The sequence below is a fragment of the Pholcus phalangioides genome, unplaced genomic scaffold (assembly GCF_987345545.1).
Source record: "Pholcus phalangioides strain wild (caught in Gottingen) unplaced genomic scaffold, Ppha-v1.0 ptg000003l_1, whole genome shotgun sequence".
NCBI classification, from domain to species: Eukaryota; Metazoa; Arthropoda; class Arachnida; order Araneae; family Pholcidae; genus Pholcus; species Pholcus phalangioides.
The window spans coordinates 50,671,875-50,691,191 of record NW_028301596.1 but is presented as its reverse complement, the minus strand read 5'-3'; the positions used below and the strand labels follow the sequence as shown (position 1 = coordinate 50,691,191).

Here is a 19,317-nt window from a genome sequence, read left to right as displayed (position 1 = left end):
TCCCGATAGGCGATAGGAATGTACTATTTAAAAAAAAACATTCCCGAAATAAATCCTTTTTTCTGCCGCTCATGAAATAGCATCAGAAGCTTTTTTTCTTAAGAATGATACGAATATAATGAAAGAAGAGGAATTTTATGGATGATCTCCTAATCTCGTTATATACATAGTAAGTAGTAAAAAGACATAAGAAAACAAGCAAGATGGGGGGAAAAAGAAGTACAAGTAAAAAATTTAGTGTTTGCGTGCAGTTTTAGGGAAAAGACATGATTGCGAAACACTGAGTGACATTCAGGATGAAACTTTCAGTTACCTTAGCAATGAGTCATTACCTTTTTCTTTTCTTTTTTTTCACTTTTTTCTACATTATTATTATTATTACCATTCCGTAGAAAAAGCAACACGGGACTCCGCCCATCCAGCTGTCTTTATCAACACACAACGTGACGCTAGTGAGCCACAATATATACGCACCATATATACATACATACATACCGTATCTTTTTACCTCAATCTAAACTAAAAATAAAAGTCAGAATATTCTGGGAGAATTTCGCCACATTCGGGATTCTGTCGCTATAGGGAGAGAGAGAGAGAGTTTGGAAATAATCTTCTTCCACTCCATTCGGGTCTCGGTTCAGTTTCGAATGAGAGTCATTCCTGATCTGAATGAAAGCATGAGAGAGAACAATTCCTTCTAAAAAAAAAATAGTAATAATAAGGATTTCTCCAAAGAGATTTATATCTTAGATAAGCTCCATATATTATAATATTTATTGCTATTATTTTCTCCTTGTTGGAATAATTACTACCAGGAGAAATGCTGCGATTGTTTGTTGTGATATCTTCATCATTTCTCATCGTAGGTAAGAGCTGTCTTTTATTATAAAACTTTCACGAAGTTATATAACTTGGGTTTTTTTCCCCCCGTCAATATAGTAGTTTATGGGTTCATTGAACGTGAAGAATCCAGGAGCCCTAACGTTTTCCTGGGTCCCTCTTTAGTCCCGATATTATATGTTTTGTGGGGGTCTGAATCCAATAAGGCAGCGTTTCTCAACCTACAGTCCACGGACCAAAGGTGCTCCGCAAGCGCACTTGATAATAATACATCTGGATGAAAAATTATTCAACTTTTTTGAAAAAATTGATGTTAATAATACCCATATGGGGTCAAATAAAAATTATACTTTCTCATATTCAGGTCCACCATACCCGACAACAATGAAAATGCGAGAAATCGTGATCCTAAATACGAGATATCACTAATTGTAGCCAAAAAATGCCGTTTACAACGAATTCACGAATTACTACAAAAAATTAGCGAAGGATGGGATAAGGGCCTGCTACGCAAAATCGCAGTAAACAAAAATGTGTTTGATGAAATAAAAAAATTCATACTAGATGACTATCTTTCATTGCCAAAGATAAGGAGAACTGGGATCTTAATGCCACCAATTGCCATCAAAAACGTTGCCATAAGTCCGTTAAATCCTTAATTGTAGTTAAAATCACTGAAAAATTGAAGAAAAAACGTTGCCTGACAAATATGCAAGTTGAATATGTATTTGGATTTATAGCTCTAGTTATCGCAATAAATTATGAAAACGCTGTTTATTCACGATTTTAGTAAATATTACAAATTCAAATTAGCATCGCGTTGAAAAAAACGGGACAAATGTATAAAACAAATCGAAAGAACTAAAAACACAGGAATGTCCCGTAATACGGGACGTAAGAAGTCCGTCGAATCGTTTCAAACATTTTACTGGTCCATGCGTTCGGTATGGTTGAGAAACGCTGCAATAAGGTATACATAATTGGTAGAAGGTAGGGTAGAACTGGTAAGGTGCATACATGTAAGTTAGAAATAATGAAATACAGCACACGTACAAGAAAACTATGCACTTGCGAAATGAAATTAATGAAAATTTCAGATGGTGAAAGAGATGGTTTCACAGAATGTAACGCAAATTCGGAAAAAACGTTAGTTCGTGCTGTTCTTTCCCAACTTTTCTCCGATTTTTGAATTCGAATGTCTCAACGAATATTGCACTTAGAAACGTGTTATTGCTATCATTATTTTTTTTAGTTCCGGGAGAGACAGGACAAAAACTTTCCAATTTTGTTTTTGATGACAGTGTGTCCGTATACAATCCCTTGCAACATGAATCACGTAGCTGAGTTTGGGTACTTTTCCTAAGTGAAAGTATGCGCGTTTAGGATTAAAGGTTCACCAGTAAAGTGCGGCAATCGGCAATTACGAAATCGCCCTGTACATCTGCTGTGTGTACAGACACACCAGTCTCTTTGTAGAAGTTTCTCTACAGAGAGCAGGCAGATCTACAACACGATACTGACATAACGTGAAAATTCAAGCATCTCCATCTCTACTTCAGGAAATGGAAGACAGCTGGCAGCATGAACACGAAACATGCGCAACTGTGCAACATAGATACGTCAGGGCCAAGCATACACTCAGAACACACATTCCGGCATGTGCCGATTCGTTAGAAATTCCGAAGAGGAATGTGTACGAGGTGCATGTACGGTTAAGTAGGAGTCTCTTTGCAGAGGGTCAAGGTCATGCATATTTTTGATGTTTTACATGGTGCGATTCTCAATATTTTTGAAAATGACAAATACAGTAAAACCCCTCTTAACGGACACACCTCCTCAGATGCGGCCATCCCTCTTTTACGATTAAATTTTATATATATATATGTACCCTCTTTAAGGTCACCCCTCTTTTACGGACAATGTTATTTTTGTCCCACAGGTGTCAGCAAAATAGAGGTTTTACTGCATTTTGAAATCCCTCCTCACCCGTTGTAGCTCATACACCGATGCAGAGAAGAGAAGAGTTAAGCTCAGAAATATTTTTTTTCAATGTCTTCATCAAGCTTCGATGCTTATGAGTGCATATTGCACCACCGGTATGGTGACACTTGCGAGAGGCACAAAAATATTTGCAATTTTTTTTCCCAAATCATGAATATTTTTCAATATTTTTCGACATTGCGGGACACACGTTTTTGCGTGTCGTCTAAATAAACGGAATAAAATTCCCTCACGGAATTTAAGGGGAGAATGCACTCATCTCAGAATCTCACAAAATTAAATTTCATTCCAATATTATTTAATTACCTGATATATTTTTTTTAATTATTTGGATTATATGAATAAAAATTCACTACCATATTTAAATATAACAATCGTATTAATTTTCCTTTCAAATCACAATTTTGTTTTTATGGAATATAGCGATTCCGAAAAGTGCCGGTAAAGTAAGTAAAGGTAATTCAATTTCTCTAAGATTCGTCCAATTATTGAATTCTTAAAAAATTCTATAATATAGCGTATAGTTGAACGGGTATCTCTCTCTCTCTTAGAAATACGAAATACAGTCGGCCCCGCTTAATCAGATAACGGATAAACAAACACCCCCCCGCGGATAAAATACTCCAGCACCAAAATTTCTCCCGTAGAGGCAATGTTAAAGTTCCCTGCTTAATATGATAATTTCAACGACTTTTCCCCGCTTAATGGAATATTACGCTTCACACGTCAACGGTTAATAAACATCAACCACTATGCAAATAATGTTTTCATTGAATAAAACATTTGGAATAATGGAAAATATTTACTGAGTTGAGATAAATACATTTGAGAACAGGTACTGGCCTCTAAAAGTATTCAAGTTGTCTTCAAAAATACGTACATTTAATTGTTATACCTTTGTTCTCTGTTGAGCCAATAGAGAGCGCTAACTTTCCTAATAAAAAGTAAAAATCGTACGGTCGAATCCCGTTATAAAGAACTCCAAGAGACAGGAGAAATCACTTCCATACAATGAAATCCCGTTCTAAAGGAATTCCAGGTTATAACATTGTGTTTCTATGTAAACTTATCTGGGTGGGATTAAAAAGTGTTCACTAAAATGAGAGAGAGAGATTTTCGCTATAATGGTGTTTGTTAAAACGGGATTCCACTGTAGTAGCAACTGATTGATTATAAATGATTTATTGTGGCAATCATAGATTAGGCTGCGCTTACAAAGTAAAAGTTTGATAAAAATTCTTTTATAAGGCTTGAAAAATGCAACCAATAATCGTATCGGTTATATTCGAGCAAATACAGTCAAACCTCGTTAATGAGTCACTCTTGGGAGAGCAAAAATATGACTTAGTAAGCGGAGTGACTCGTTAAACGGAGTAAGCCATAGTTGTGCCAATTCCTGCCTGAGGACAATTGGGACTTCCAAAAAGTGACCGGTAAGCGGAGTGACGTGTTAACTGGGTGACGCACTAACGAGGTTTGACTGTATAACCAAAAGGGTTATTGGTTGTTTTTTTTTTTTTCAAGTTTCTCTGTAAAATATGTTTTATCGAACTTTTATATTGTACTTCCATCCTAAGGTCAGTATTACACTATAAAAGTTTGATAAAATCCTTTTTATAAAACTCGAAAAATTCAACCGATAAAGCTCATAGGTTACATTCAAGCAAATGCAACCGATAATCTTATTGGTTGAATTTTCGAAGTTTTATAAAAGGACTTTTAGAAAACTTCGAAAATTCAACTATAATTCGCACCAATACCGGTTTTACAATGAATACACGAATTACATCTTGGAAAATCTCAGTATAAAGCCGGTATTATACTATAAAAGTTTAAGTAAAGTTCTTTTATAAAACTTGAAAAAATAACCAATAAGCATACCAATTACACTCGGTCCAACGTAACCGATACGCTTATTGGTTGAATTTTTCATGTTTTATGCACGAACTTTCCTGAAACTTTTATAGAGTAATCCCAGCCTAAGACCATTGAGTAATTGTGTTTGTGTAAGGCCGGTATTACACTATAAAAGTTATCTAAAAGTCCTTTTATAAAACTTGCAAAAATTCAACCATTGAGCAGCTTATCGGTTGCATTTGCTGGAATATAACGTATGAGCTTCATTGGTTGGATATTTCAAATTTCATAAAAGTTCATTTATAAAACTTTAAAAATGCAACCAATCGGCTTGTTGGTAGGGTTTCTTTTTTTCTTGAATTAGATCTTTTATCATACTTACATATAATTTGTGGGAAATGATTTCAGCCTTTTTAAAGTGTTTTGTTCCCAAAGTGCTTTTTTTTGTCGCGTATTTGCACAGGTGTTGGCGCATGATTTCATAACTTGTTGAAATACCTCTGACACGGCGTTACTAGACAATTACACACCGGAAGAACCACGTGACTTATTTCGCTTTTATTTTACATGAAAATTTCTACCATTTTTCTCTTTTGTTTCGAAATATTCAATACATACCGAAAATGAAATTCTTCAGAGCAAACTATTTACGAGTTCTATTTTTTCGAGCTGAATATTCTCAGCTGCTGCACTGCGCAATTCCCGAAAAAATGAGTTGGTGTGTGTGTGTGTGTGTGTGTGTACTCCTCAGACCACTGTACAAACACTTGCACGTACACAGGGTAGATGGGAACGAAAAATTTGAATTTCAAGTAAACAGGGCGGAAAAAATCGTAGCATTACACTCAAAAAAGTAGCAGAAATAATGTAAGAAATGAAAGACATCCGAGAGTAAGGCCTGTATTACACTATAAAAGTTTGATAAAAGTCCTATTATAAAACTTGAAAAATGCAGCCAATAAGGTCAACGGTTACATTTTCTAGAATGTAACAAATAACCTTATTGGTTAGATTTTTCAAGTTTTATAAAAGGGATTTTATCAAACTTTTATAGTGTAATACCGGCCTAATATTGAAAAATGATGATATAATACACGAAAATTGCGTGTAAAATGATGTGGCGGCCAGAAACCCCATCTGTGATTGTAATTTTCAAGACCATTCTGGTTAATCTTGGATTTAACCTCCAAGGGATAAATCACGAATTCGATTTCCTAGTTTCTGATTATCCGTGTTTCATTCTGATGGAATTTCCACACGAAATCGGGAGATTTAAAATATAAAAATTTCAGGGCTCTTATAATGATCAAATAATGTCTGTAATGATAGAAGCTCGCGATATATACGCGAATGTTAGACTTCATTTCTTATCTACTTACTGTATATCGCGGAAAAGCAATGAAAAAAACCTAGTCTTTTTACTGTTTCTTCGGAAAAACAAGGGGATTGTGTAAAGCTCGCATAGGCTTATTACGGGATCGAGAGAGAGAGCAATGTTTGCCCTTCAAGATTAGATTTACGGTATGGAGCATTGCCCTGTCCGATTTATCCATTAGGGGCCATCCAAATATTTCGTCAGCTTCGAGAGTGGAAAGGGGGGGGGGGCGTTGAATGATGATTACTTCATCAACCAAACTTTATGGAAATATTCTGGATGAAATCTTTAATTTTTGTACATTTTTTTTGCGTATTTATTTACTACTAGCTATACTACCCGACGCTTCCCGGGTTTTCTGCAATTGCTGGGAGGATTGGAAAAGTGGTAAACCATTATAAAGGTATATAAACTGTTATACATAATACTAGCAGCATCAAAGAAGTGACAAACATTCCTGAAGTGACTGTTGGGGCCTAGGAACCATTGTTGCCAGACGGTTTTTCACCCGTTTCGGGCATTTGCCCAACTCTGACGAACTTTTAAAATAGCCTACGGTTCAATCCCGGTCCTGCTTGGTATATATATGCAAAATTTGGCGACGCCCGATCAAAAATTGTAGATTTGTATAAAGAACAACATATATATATATATACACACACACACACTTTCACATTTATGTATATGATTTCACACTGAAAAACTTGACAATGCGTGGTTTGAGCTCATCTTGCGCTATAGATCAGACACATCCGCAATAATTCCATAAAATTGCGTTGATATAAGGAAGGAATTACCCTAAATTGTGCTCAAATGGTCGTTTCTAAGCAACCATCTTGACATTCACTGATTAGCATCTCTGGAATTTATAGAAACCACGATGAAGACGAGAGTTCAATGCTCTGTAATTCGCACCAACTAGCTACTGCATTAATTGATGCTCAGAACTTGAAACACTGGTTAAAAATATAGTGTGTTCACTGTTCAGTTTGTTATCGTGTGAAAAATTAGCCCCGTGCATTCATAGCAGTTCACTACAAAGTGTCAGACCGTGATGGTCGGAATCGCTATGTATATTCTCGAAGAACAATCTCAAGTGTACGCAGGATCGACATATGGAGGGGGGCCCAATGAGAAATTTTGCATTATTGGCCTAGAAATAAGCGTTGAAATTAACATAAATTGACTATAACAACGAATAAAAGTATTTTCTTTCGATATTTTTTAATTTTTTTTAAATATTTTTTTGGATCGTCTTGGGGGAAGGACACTAGCCTCCATACGCCTCTTATCCCAATATATGGTAGGAGATGGATGGAGGCAGAACAGACGAAATTTTGCCGTCAGGTTGGAAGGAGTGGGGGGGGGGGTCAAAAAATGGCTAAAAATCTGCTGACGTGATACTTGAACGGCCCCCTATTATGAGCAATCATAATCTTAGAATGTCAGATACCACTATATGAACGCTGCGGTGCATTTAATTCAACGACAGGTGTGCTTACTATGTTACACATCTTAAATCGAATAAAGAAACCTAATAGCGTGGTGTCTGGTGCGTAGGTGTTCCGCAGAACCCCAGTGTCTTGTGAGTTTTCTAGGGCTTTGAAATTGGTGTCACGATGAAAAATAATATCTATCCGTATATTAGCAGGGCTGTGACTAGATACTCTGTGAAGCATGCATTTTGGTGCCCTTTCGTTATATCTCGATTGAGCGTTTTAAACATGAACTCAGCACCTAAGGCACCACCGGACCATCCTCTTCCTCCTTTGTTCCTGTATATTTCGGAGAAATACGGGGTAAACCAAAGGTTTCTTTTGTTTAAATTCTTTAAGGTTGAAAGGCGAGTTTGCATGAGAATATAGAGAGTGGATAATATTGTTCCGGATAATTTTCCACAAGAAAATTGCAAAACAAGAAGCGGTTCGACGGACAAACACAGATTTATTTACAGAACAGCAATTTACACGTATTTACAAGCTAATCGGAGAGCTAACAACTTTCTCGCAAAGTTCAATTACAACTGACTTTTCATCGAGTCTCTCTAATCTCTCTCTTCCCGAATATGGCATCCTATTTATAGCCCTGGTAGAAACTTCGAGAAAAAGAACATTTCCCCAAATTTCTATTTTATGAAATAGAAGTACTTGGTACCAGGTTTGCGGCGCCACTGTCTGGATGTGCGTAACCTTCTGGAAGCTTCTGTCCAACCCTCCACCAGTCCTTAGTCAATCGCATTCTTTTTCGCAAAACCAAAACGGGTATCAACAGATTTCGATATTTCTGAGAGCCATCAAACGAATCGCGCCATCTATCGTCTATAGATCGTAACAATATCGACCGCCCAATAATTACACGCGTGATTCCTTGTGAAAAACTAACACAGAGAAAAGAGTGTTTTCCATTAAAGGATAGGACGAATATTAAGGGAGCTACAACGTTTTGAAATTTTGTGACGTGTCAGTTTTCTTAATGGTCAGTTACGCGCCAAACACCCAAAGGAAAAACAAATTCCCTATGCAGCGAGTTACCGCTAATTGAAAATGAACTGAAATATTCAATCCCGTTATAGAAGCCAAGCTCAGATATTTTCTTTCACGACTCGCGCTTTTTCTTCGTGGTGTAGACTGTAGGGTGGTGTCAGCCCTGTTATTTCGTGTTACCTTCGGCCCCATCATATTGGCAAATTTATCACCAGCTACATGTAAATTACATACATTACCAGATGTACCACTTTTAGCTTGAAAAAGTGTTAAGCCGAACGAGATCTATTTGAAAAATTCCCCAAAATCAACACCTTACACCTTTTTTGCCAAAATGTAGTAATTTTCTTTCCTTCACCGTTAAGTCAAATCTTTTTGAGGGAAAGGACAAGAGTGAAAAAAACTGATTTGCGCAGTTTCAGCTTTTTTTGTTTACCCTCAGGGTTGTAGCAATGCTATCACCTTATAAACGCGAAGTTCAAAGCTGATTAAAGAGTAACTCTTTAGCCAAGTTATACGTTTGGCGCACGTTCCGTGAATTTGGCAGGATTCGAAAGTGATGTCATAAATTTTTAAACGTTTAACGCCTCAATTATTTTTTTGATTTGATTATTCAATCAAATCAAAAAACTGAAAACAGCATATCAGTTTTTTCCAAGGAATATTAGTTTTTCGCGAGTGTGTAATTATTGGGCGGTCAAGAGTATCAACCCTGTATACGGATTGACACACGCATAAATTTAGATCATATTCGGCAAAAAGAAATGGTTCAAAATATCGCAAATATTTGTAAGAATCTTTGTTTCGTTCGATTTGGGGGGGGGGGGTTGTGCCGTTAAAAAAAAAAATATTTCTACTTGAATGGACCAGCAACCATCAACACTTCAGCCAGAGCCGTCTTAAGAGCATCGTGGGCCCCCGGGCCAATTGGTTTTTTTGAGGCCCTACCTTGCAAATTCTAGAAAATTTCAATCGGATCTCATGTTTGTGAGGCCTCTCTTCTCCTGAGGCCCCCGGGCCGTGCCCGGGTGGGCCCATGCGTTAAGACGGCACTGACTTCAGCTTCACAACAGTTCCGTGCAGAAATACAGCTTAAATCACAACCGCTATGGTGGTCAAGTGGTCATAGTGACGAACCCCACCGCCACCACTAGACCTGCGCTCAGACTACTAGGTACACACACACACACCTCCGTCTCAAGTTAATCGATAGTAATTTGGTCGTGTCGATAGACCGGAGTTGCGCTAGGTTTTGAAAGAAAGATAGCTTAAAATCACATCACACATGTCAAAATAGTAAGATGAAAGAACCAGTGCCAACTATCGACGAGATTTTCAATACTGTATTTTTTTTCCCATGGCAAATGAAAAATAAAAGTTTACAGATTTTGGAGCTAAGGGGCCGTTCAAGTATTACGTAAGAAAATTTTTAGCCATTTTTGACCCCCCCCCCCCTTGTCAGCAAAATTTCGTCATCAGCTCTGCTCCTCTGAATCCTAACTTATATTTTAGTAAGGGGTGGTTGATTACGTGTAAGCATTATCCAAACCCCTCCCTCCCCTTGTCATCAAAAGTCAGCAAATCGGAAATCCCCTCTCCCCCCCCCCCATCGATGATGACGTAATACTTGAACGGCCCCTAACCACATACTCAATACTCATACGCGACGATTTGTTTTTGGAAAGCGGTTTCTGGTCCAGCCTGTTTGTATTTGGATTCCGTAGAACATTCCCGTAAGGGGTCATTCAAGTATTACGTCAGCATCGGAGGGGGGGGTTTCGGATTTGCTGACGTTTGATGACAAGGTGGGGATGGGGGGTTTGAAGGTTGCTTACGTCATCAACCACCGCTTTTTGAAGATATGAAATATTCTAAGCTGCTGACGAGAAATTTTGCTGACAGGGGGAAGGGGGGGGTCAGTGTTTTGCTGACTTTTGCTGACAGGGGGGGGGGTCAAAAATGGCTGAAAATCTGCTTACGTAATACTTGAATGGGCCCTAACCACCAAGAGTTCATGCTAGCTAAAACATTGGAAATCTCTGATTTTGATGTGTGTGTGGGCTCTAACTAGAGAAGGCGGAAGGGCGGGCGGGGGAGGGGCAACTGTCCCGGGCAGTTCATTCAGGGGGGGGGGCAATATAACGTTTGCCCCGGGTGGAAAAATTCTTAGTTACGGCCCTACGTGTGTGTCATATTTATTGGGAAGTTACGTCATCTGTCTTCCGAACAGGAGAAGCGCGAAATCTCACAAATGGATAAATTCGAAAACTGTTCCCCAACTTCTATTTTATTATATTTACTTATTGCGCCTTAAATGTTTCAATGTACAGGGTCTTTATAATTAAAGTTCCCCATTTGAAATGGCCATAAAAGGAAAACTACTGGACAAAATATTATCAGACTGGGTAATAGTTTACAGGAGGTCATGGGATTAAATTTTCCGCAAAAACAAAAGTTCGAAAACTCACCACCAGCGGGGAATGGCGCTGTATGCAATATTGTTAAACGAAATAAGAAATGAATATATCCTAAGTATAAAGACCCTATATTTCTCGGACAGAGTCGGAGGGGGGGGGGGTCTTTTGTTTTTTTTTAATATTCTATTTATGGGAAAGTTTGTAAAGAGAAAAAAAGAAAACGAGAAGAGAGAGAGAGGGAATAGTAAAAAGAAAGAGTTTCAAACTGGTTTTCTCAGTATTGGCAAGACAATGATGCAATCGATAAATACAATACCCCCCCCCCCCCGCCCCCAATAGCATCTCACAATAGACAATCGCCATTTTACAACTTTAGTATTGTTTGTACATTGAAAACTGATGAAGGATCAACATTGATAAAGCGTCTCGAATACATCAGACATCAGAAATGAAATGAAAATTCCTTTTAATTAAAATGATCCCAATACCTAAGATTTTTGTTTCATTAGGAAAATTAGCGTCCTCTATTGGCTCAACTGAGAACAAAAGCTAGGTATTAATATTAAGAAGACACCAACGAATAAGGCAAATACACGAAAATAAAAGTCCTTTTCAACACCAATGGGTGCCGTCTTCAGAGGAAAATATAACCGCTAGTCACGCTGACCGAGTTTCCCACTTGGGTTGAATACCAAATCTTAACGCTCGGTTGCTCAGCGGAAGAAGTACGTCTGTTCACTTCAAACGTCGTGTTCAGAAACTCTTCTAAAAGCAAGGTAACTATAAATGTACGTATTTGAAGACAACTTGAATATTTGGACGCCAGTACTTACTCTCAAATGTACTTATCTCAACTTAGTAACATATTTCCCATTATTCCAAATGTTTCATTCAATGAAAGCATTATTTGTATAGTGGTTGATGTGTGTGTTAACAGTTGGCGTGCTAAGCATAACATTCGATAAACCCTCTAAGTGGCATTGACGAGATATCTCGCCCCCTTCAGAAAGCCTCTTATTTAAGAATTGACAAGCCCAGATATTTTGTAAAGTTGATTTCTCAATGGAACACTTTTTCCCCATACCCCATAGTTTGCACCTGGTGAAAATCGGAGAAGCAAGCCTACTTCGTTTAAAAAAAAAGTATGGTATTTTACAGGGGGAGGGAGGGTTTAATGATTTCTGATCTTTAATTTTCCGAAGTAAAGATGGAAATGCTTGAATTTTTCATGTTATGTCAGTATCGTGTTGTAGGTCCGCCTGCTCTCTGCGGAGAGACTTTTTCAAATAGGAGACCGGCTCGCATTAGCGCCTCGAAGCTGGAAAACCGCAGAGAACCAACTTCAGCCGATCACCACTGTGCCGTCAACGGGGGTTCGAACGTGGATCCTCAGGACGAGAGTCCAGCACGATGCCCCGCAGCGGCAGTCAAGTTACCCGCGGCACATTTCGAAATTACTTAGTGATCCACGGCATAATTACGGAACACTTGAGTGACGCGCGGCACAGTTGCAGAGCACTTAAGTGGCCCGAGCGCGAAACATTTCCAAATCACTTGAAGGATCCGCGGAGCATTTAGATATCACTAATGTTGCTCTGCAGAGGACTTATCAATAGGGAGAATGTTAGTGCAGGTGCCCAGAAACACTGGCGAAACGTTTTTCTTGATTTTTGCACATCGGGTAAGATGCCATTAAGAATAATGTATATTTTTATGAAGGGTGGTTGATGTGCGTGTGCAGTAAGAATCATCCAAACCAGGGCCGTCATTTCAACTTTTTGCAGGGGGGGGGAAGGCAAAGAACATGTACTCAAGGTATGCATATATATATACCATTTGTAGTGTATTTTCAAAGGCCAGGAGGGGGGCAACCCCCCGAACCCCCCAAATGACGGGCCTGATCCAAACCCACCTTGTTATCAAAAGTCAGCAAATCGAACCCCCTTCCCCCCTGTCGATGCTGACGTAATACTTGAATGACCCCATAGGTGTCAGCAAGGTCCTAACTCGACGCAGTTTTTGTATATATTTATAATAGCAAAGTACAGATATGAAATACGTACTCAAGTAATTCCAGCGATAACATTCTTTTTGCATGTAAATTTTTGGACATTTTTTTGTCCAGCTTTGATTCCCATACTGTAATCGCGTGCGAGCCCTTTTTTTCTGATGACGATCAAAAAAAAGAGACGGTCAACGAATTGTAGGGAAAAACGGTCGAAAGGGGGGGGGGGTCGACGCTGCAATCGAATGAATGTAAGTTTTCAACGGAAATTCATTTACTTCAGAATAAACGCTGACTAACCGTATCTAATGAGAACAAATACATACGAGTCACAGAACCGCATTTGAAGTTATTTAAAAAAAAAGAAGCTCAGATCTCATATCGGTGGCCATATTTGTCATACGACGGGAACCAAGATGGCTGACGTTGTGGGTTGTACACAAAAATGTTTCCTCTGGAAGAATGAATATTCATCCACGTTTATTTATTAGGATTATTTATTACTTGGTGTTTTTCTCTTATTATTTTACTCTTTATTATTCGCCCGTTTCCTCTTTTTTTTTCTCTGATTCATTCGCGTTTTGATTATGTTTGTTCCTCTTTTATTTATTTATTTTCGTGGTTCACCTTAAAAAAAACCTTGAGCAGCAGCAAAAATAATGTCGTCTCTTCCTGTGCGTGGAACTCGTAAACAACGGCGTTGTTTTCTATATCTGATGTGATGCATATTAGACTAGAAATATGGTTCAGTTTCCTCGGCAAAACGCGAACTTGGCACTGTGGTGGCACGCACAATGGCACTGTCCATCGTTTATGTGCGGACAGCGCACAACCTTTAGTCTACCAAAAATTTACTGCTTTTTTTTTTTTTTTACCTTACGAAAGAATGAGTTGCGTCGGATTGATTGCAGCAGTTGTGGTATAATAGATCAGGAGTGGCCAACAGCTGGACTGCGGGCCACAGTTTTGTGCGACCCGTGACAAGATCAAAAAGTCATTACATTTTCTACATTAGTTTCGAATGACGAAGTTCTGGTTAATGTAGAAGAAAATTATTTCTCATTTGACAAACACAACATTATATTTTCATCACACAAACACAAAAACCTCTTTAAATACACAGGGTTCAGTCACGTGATTAATTTCAGAAACCTACTGTAAGAGTTATGGAAGTAGCAGTAGCAGATTTTCTTGCGCAATTTCCGGACGTCAGTGATGACCTTGAAGAGCAAAAAATATCCCTCAAAAAGGAGCAAAAGTAGAAAAGCATTGAACGAAATCCATAAAAACAAATTCCAAAATATCAAATTATCATTTTTTTGTTTGATAAACTTTAAATACTTTATATGAAGTATAGTATTCTCCACTTTAGTTAGAGCGTTAACATTCTCAATTTTCTGAAAGAAAAGAAAGATGAAAAAGTTTTCTTGAACAACTATGAAATTGCGGTCAATGAAACTAAAAATGCACGGGGCACATAAAAAAGATTTGGCCGAACTGCGAGCAACTGCCAAACAACATCAACTTGAGGGCTTAAAAGCTTTATTTATCCCAGAAAAATTTTTCTTCTGAGTATTTTTGGAACTCTAATAATTTGTAACATTCCCCGATTTTGACAATATTTCTCATGAGCAAAACTTAATATGACGTACATTAAATACACCTTCCTGGGCTGTTAACTAGTCCGTCTATAATTCCACCATCAGCCCTGACGTCTGAGCTTATGGGCAAAAATTTGAATCTGGTCTGGTAAAATTGTTGTCCACGCTGCGGTTCCTATTCACTGTCTGTAAGAGAACATATAAACACTTGTTTCCAAAAAATGAAGGGTTCAGTTATTAATTTATTCATAATTATTTATAATTGGTATTTAATTTAACGAAGTTAATTAGTTTTTAAAGTTAATAGCGCTCTCTAACTAGCAACTATGTATCAGTTAATTAGTTAATTTACTAGTTAATTAGTTAAGAAATCTCGTCAAAATGTTTACGGCCTCCGATGCCATAGCGAGTAATCAACTGGGTGCGGCTTATATGCCGGAGTTCTCTCTCCTTGTGCATGCGGCTTATATAAATGAGTCTTTTTGCTGGTGCGGCTCGCCGACACTTTGTGGTGTGTGTGTGTGTGCAAAGCCGTATTAATAGAATCATGCCATGGGCCCTCAGACAAAGTGATATTCTGAGGGTCCCAAATTAGCTGAAAATACCTGCTCATGAATTTTTGTGGTTTCTCTCGATCATGGTACTAAATCTCATTATCACGAGGACTCTTACGCGCTTGAGGCCCCCTGGCCGTGCGCGGGTGGGCCCCATGCGTTAAGACGGCACTGTATGTGCGCGCACGCAGAGGCGTATTTGCGGAGGGGCTTGGCGGGCTATAACCCCATGGCGGCGAATTTGTAGAATGAGTGATCAATCACTAGAATGGGAGAAGGGTAGTAAAACCATAAAACCGCCTCTGCCTAGAAAGCGCGTGACTACGTCAGTGTGTGACATAGAGAGTTTGAAAGAGTAGAAACAACCTAGACGGCAAAGGATCAGACATCACCCGGGCTCTTCCCGTAGGGGGATGCCACGCTGGAGAGGATGGCAAGGGACCAGCTCCATGAACTAGAAAATTTGCAAGCATGTGAGTGATCAAAAGAGTGAGCTAGAGAGCAAGGAACACGCCAGTGAGCGTCAGGAAATGCGACCTATAGAGCTTGCGAGCATGTGAGTGGCCAAAAGTGTTACATAGAAAGCAAGGGATCAGGTCAGAGTGAGCGGACAAAAGAATGATAAGAAATTCACCAAGACAATGTGCAAGCATGTTGTTAATAACCAAAAGAGTGTCCTAGAAAGCGAGGAACTGGGTCAATATATGATGAAAAGAGTGGTGAAAAAAAAAACTAAGAAAATGTACAAGCAATGTGAGTGACCGAAAGAGTGACTTAGAAACAGGGGCGAGGGCTAAGCGGGACCCAAGTTGGCAAATTTGAGGAATGAGTATTAAAAGAAAATTTGACTAGAATGGGTGGGAAAAAGGCGAAGCAACTACAGTCGAATACCGTTATAGCGAAAATCTCGTTTTAACGAACATTTTTCTAATCCCTCACATAAGTTTACATAGGAACAATGCAAACAACCTGAAATTCCTTTATAACGAAATTTTGTTATAACGAAGTGATTTCTCCGGTCTCTTGGAGTTCGTTTCGGGATCCGACTGTATAAATACGAAGGTTTTTAACAGTTAGCTGATGCGAAGATATATTTTGGAAAGAGAAAATTCAGCTACCCATGCGGGGGAATCGAACCAACGCCCTAGACCACTAGACTAAAAAGGCAACGAGCATGTCAATTTTTTCCTTGGAGCTCGTGAGCACTGAACGGGACCGTACATGGACGGTGGGACCTTACTCAAGCCAAAGCTCACAATTGCTGACACTGCCACCAGATAGCGACTTATCAGTCGCCATCTAGCAAAGCCGCTTGTAAGTTAACTCTTAGGCCGAACACATACTGGGGAGTCGACAAAGAGAGCGATTTCAAAAGAGAAAATACATCGAGATCAGCATCGATGACCCCTAACATACTGAGGAGGCAGAGGAGAGCGAAAATGACCGCAGGCGTTCTGAAGGGACTTCAGAAGGGAATGCAGCTTTGCCATCTAGTGACGGATTTATATAAACCAGTGGTTCCCAACCTTTTTTCCATCCCGCACCCACAGTTCAATGCGACTCTAGCATTCCCGCACCCCCTTGGATAATACGTTTCTGACCAGTTAGAATCCTAGGTGCGATGACAGAGTGCGCAAGAAAACAATGGTATTATGATTAAGATAAGCTTTTCCTGGTGAACTACAAAATTTGCAGTATTTCAAATCTAAAAAATGTTTATAACCCTAAGTCTTTTGATCGACCACGCCAATAGTGGTCACCACGATGAAGGAGATGTAGACCATTTATTCAGAAAATGGGTCTGGCGCTCTATTTAACTGTTTCACGGTCACGGTCACCTGTTAGAAAATTCAGGTTTTTTTCTGTAAATTATCCAATAATTTTATTTACTTATTATTTAATGTCTTTTCGGCTGTGACTAGTATTCAATTTTAGCGTTATTTTTTTAATTAATTTAAAAATGAAATTTAAAAAAAAAGAGTTCTATTTTTTTAATACTTCTGAAATTACTGAACTACATTACTGAATTTTTTGAGGTTTTTCCCGAGTCACGTTCACTACAGCATCTAAGCACAACATGCTGATAACAGGAGATACCAATGCAAACAAACCAGAAATAGTTTGGGTAAATAACGGTATTTTTTTCCTAACCAAAATAGAAAACAAGAGCGATCGCTAATCGGAAAAGAAACGAAGCAAATTTCGCGTGACATATTTTTGCAAGTTAAAGCCAATAGATGAGGAGTCAAAATATTGGCGTGATTCATATTTTAATTTTTTTCAGGAATTGAAAAATTCACTTTTTTATCATCATTTTAATTTTCCTGAATAATTAGTCAACATCAAGGAAACATTTATTTTCTGGATGTTATGCTGAGGTGAACTCGGAAAGAAAAGTCATCTAGATCCATCCCTCATCTAGATCCCATCATCTAGACCAGTGTTTCTTAACCTTTTTTGCCCGTGGCCCCCTTTGAAACATATTTTTTTTCTCGTGGCTCCCCTGTCTTACACACAGAGTCTTCACCTCCCATCTAGAAGCAAGATCCAATATTTCAATAGGATAGTGTCTTCACCTCTCATCTACAAGCAAGATCCTTTATACGTATTGAAATGATTTTTTCAAAAAATTTATACTGAACGAAATTTTGTCGATTTCCATGCTAGCCCGAGTTCTATCAGGACCGTCTCGACATCACAACCCCCCCCCCCCCCAAAGCGATGCTATGGTAGTCCCATACTTAACTGGAAATAAACAGCCTACATATTTCCTACTTATTTCCAAAATTAATTGTACTACAAAAATATCATAAGTTGGCGTCACTTATGGACATAAGCCCCCCCCCCCCAGGCATTACCCCTCACAAGAGCGGAACTGACAGAGCTGCAGCCCGGGGCTTGATATGGTTTTCATCATTTTTTTGTTTTTCACACTATATTTAATATAGAGAGGAGGGTCTGCGAAAAAACCCATCCTAGGGAACTTGCAAAATGTAGGAGGTGAGGCCGGATAGGTCTTTGCCCTAAGACGGCCCTGGTTTTATGGGTGGGTTTTGTTGGATTCTGTAAGTGTATATTCGCTAATATAAAAGCTTTATTTCTTCACATCTTAATTTTTCTTCTTAGCTCTATGCAGCCCTCCAAACCACCTGTCATGGCCCCCTTTCTCTATTTTCGTCCGTGGCCCCCTTGAAGTATCCCAGTACCACTAGGGGGCAACATGGCCCCTTGAAGGATACCCAAATTTCTCGTATCTTCCTCGATGGATATAGTCAGCCTAAATATATGGACACAATTTTTTTTCATAATCCCCGACTGAGGTTGACAAACGCTGTCTCAGTAGGTCAAGTCAAATGTGAGATGTGGATAAATCTCGCAAGTTTTGCAACCAGCTGAGAGGCCGTCCCGTACCGTAACGAGACGCAAAAGAAGTATTCGTGCCCTGACCTGCAACAACGTCGATGGCGCAAACCGCGTCAAGGTTTTGCAACAACGGGGAAGCCGCTCCGAAGTTGAGAAACTAAAGAGAACCAAAATTGATCCATCGTGTATAAGAGATATCCATTAACGTGAATGTATAATGAGGAAAGGAGAAAACAGAAGCCTAGAAAACAAATAAATATTCGTGTCCTGTGATCGATGGCATCAAGACGTCTTTGGAAAAGACCGTATATCTCTCGTTTCTAATGTTTTCGACATGATACGAATGAAAGACACAAACGACTCTAAAATAGTGACATTAAGAGCATTTTAAGTGCTCTTAATGCACAGACAAAGTGTGACAGGGGTGAATAAAACTCCTGCTGTGGAGGTTTTTTTTGCTATAAACATCAGTTTTTGGCAAGACGATTAATTTACGTCAAGACATCATCTGCATGAACTTCTTTCTTTCAAACCGAGCAAAACTCCGATCTATAGCCATGGGCAATTTACTACCGAATGAGCTCTGCCGGAAGTTGGCGTGTGTACCTGACATGGGCAGAGATACGGGGGAGGGTGCATTGCCCCCTCCCCCCTAGCGTCAAAGGGGGAGTCGACACTGATCTAATGTATATGTGAATTGACATCATCATCATCATCATCATCGTGCCCCGCCCCAAACTTCCAAGTCTCTCTCCGCCTATGGTACCTGACAGTCACGCACGGATCCAGAGTGGGGGGGATAGGGGTGATCGCCCCTCCCA

General features: G+C 39.1%; 1 protein-coding gene across 2 annotated transcripts in view; it reads left to right on the top strand.

The window, feature by feature from the left end:
• The first annotated feature begins 451 nt into the window (after positions 1-451).
• The window catches only part of LOC149088773 (uncharacterized), a 28,320-nt gene continuing 9,454 nt past the window's right edge, over positions 452-19,317 (top strand). Inside the window, exons 1-2 of one of the 2 annotated variants that reach the window (XM_089249992.1) lie at positions 452-866; positions 3,265-3,297. In XM_089249992.1, the coding sequence (XP_089106118.1) occupies positions 821-866; positions 3,265-3,297 (79 nt within the window). In that variant the 5' untranslated portion in view covers positions 452-820. The remainder of the gene's footprint in view (positions 867-3,264; positions 3,298-19,317) is intronic. The other variant, XM_089250001.1, reaches the window with a different exon arrangement.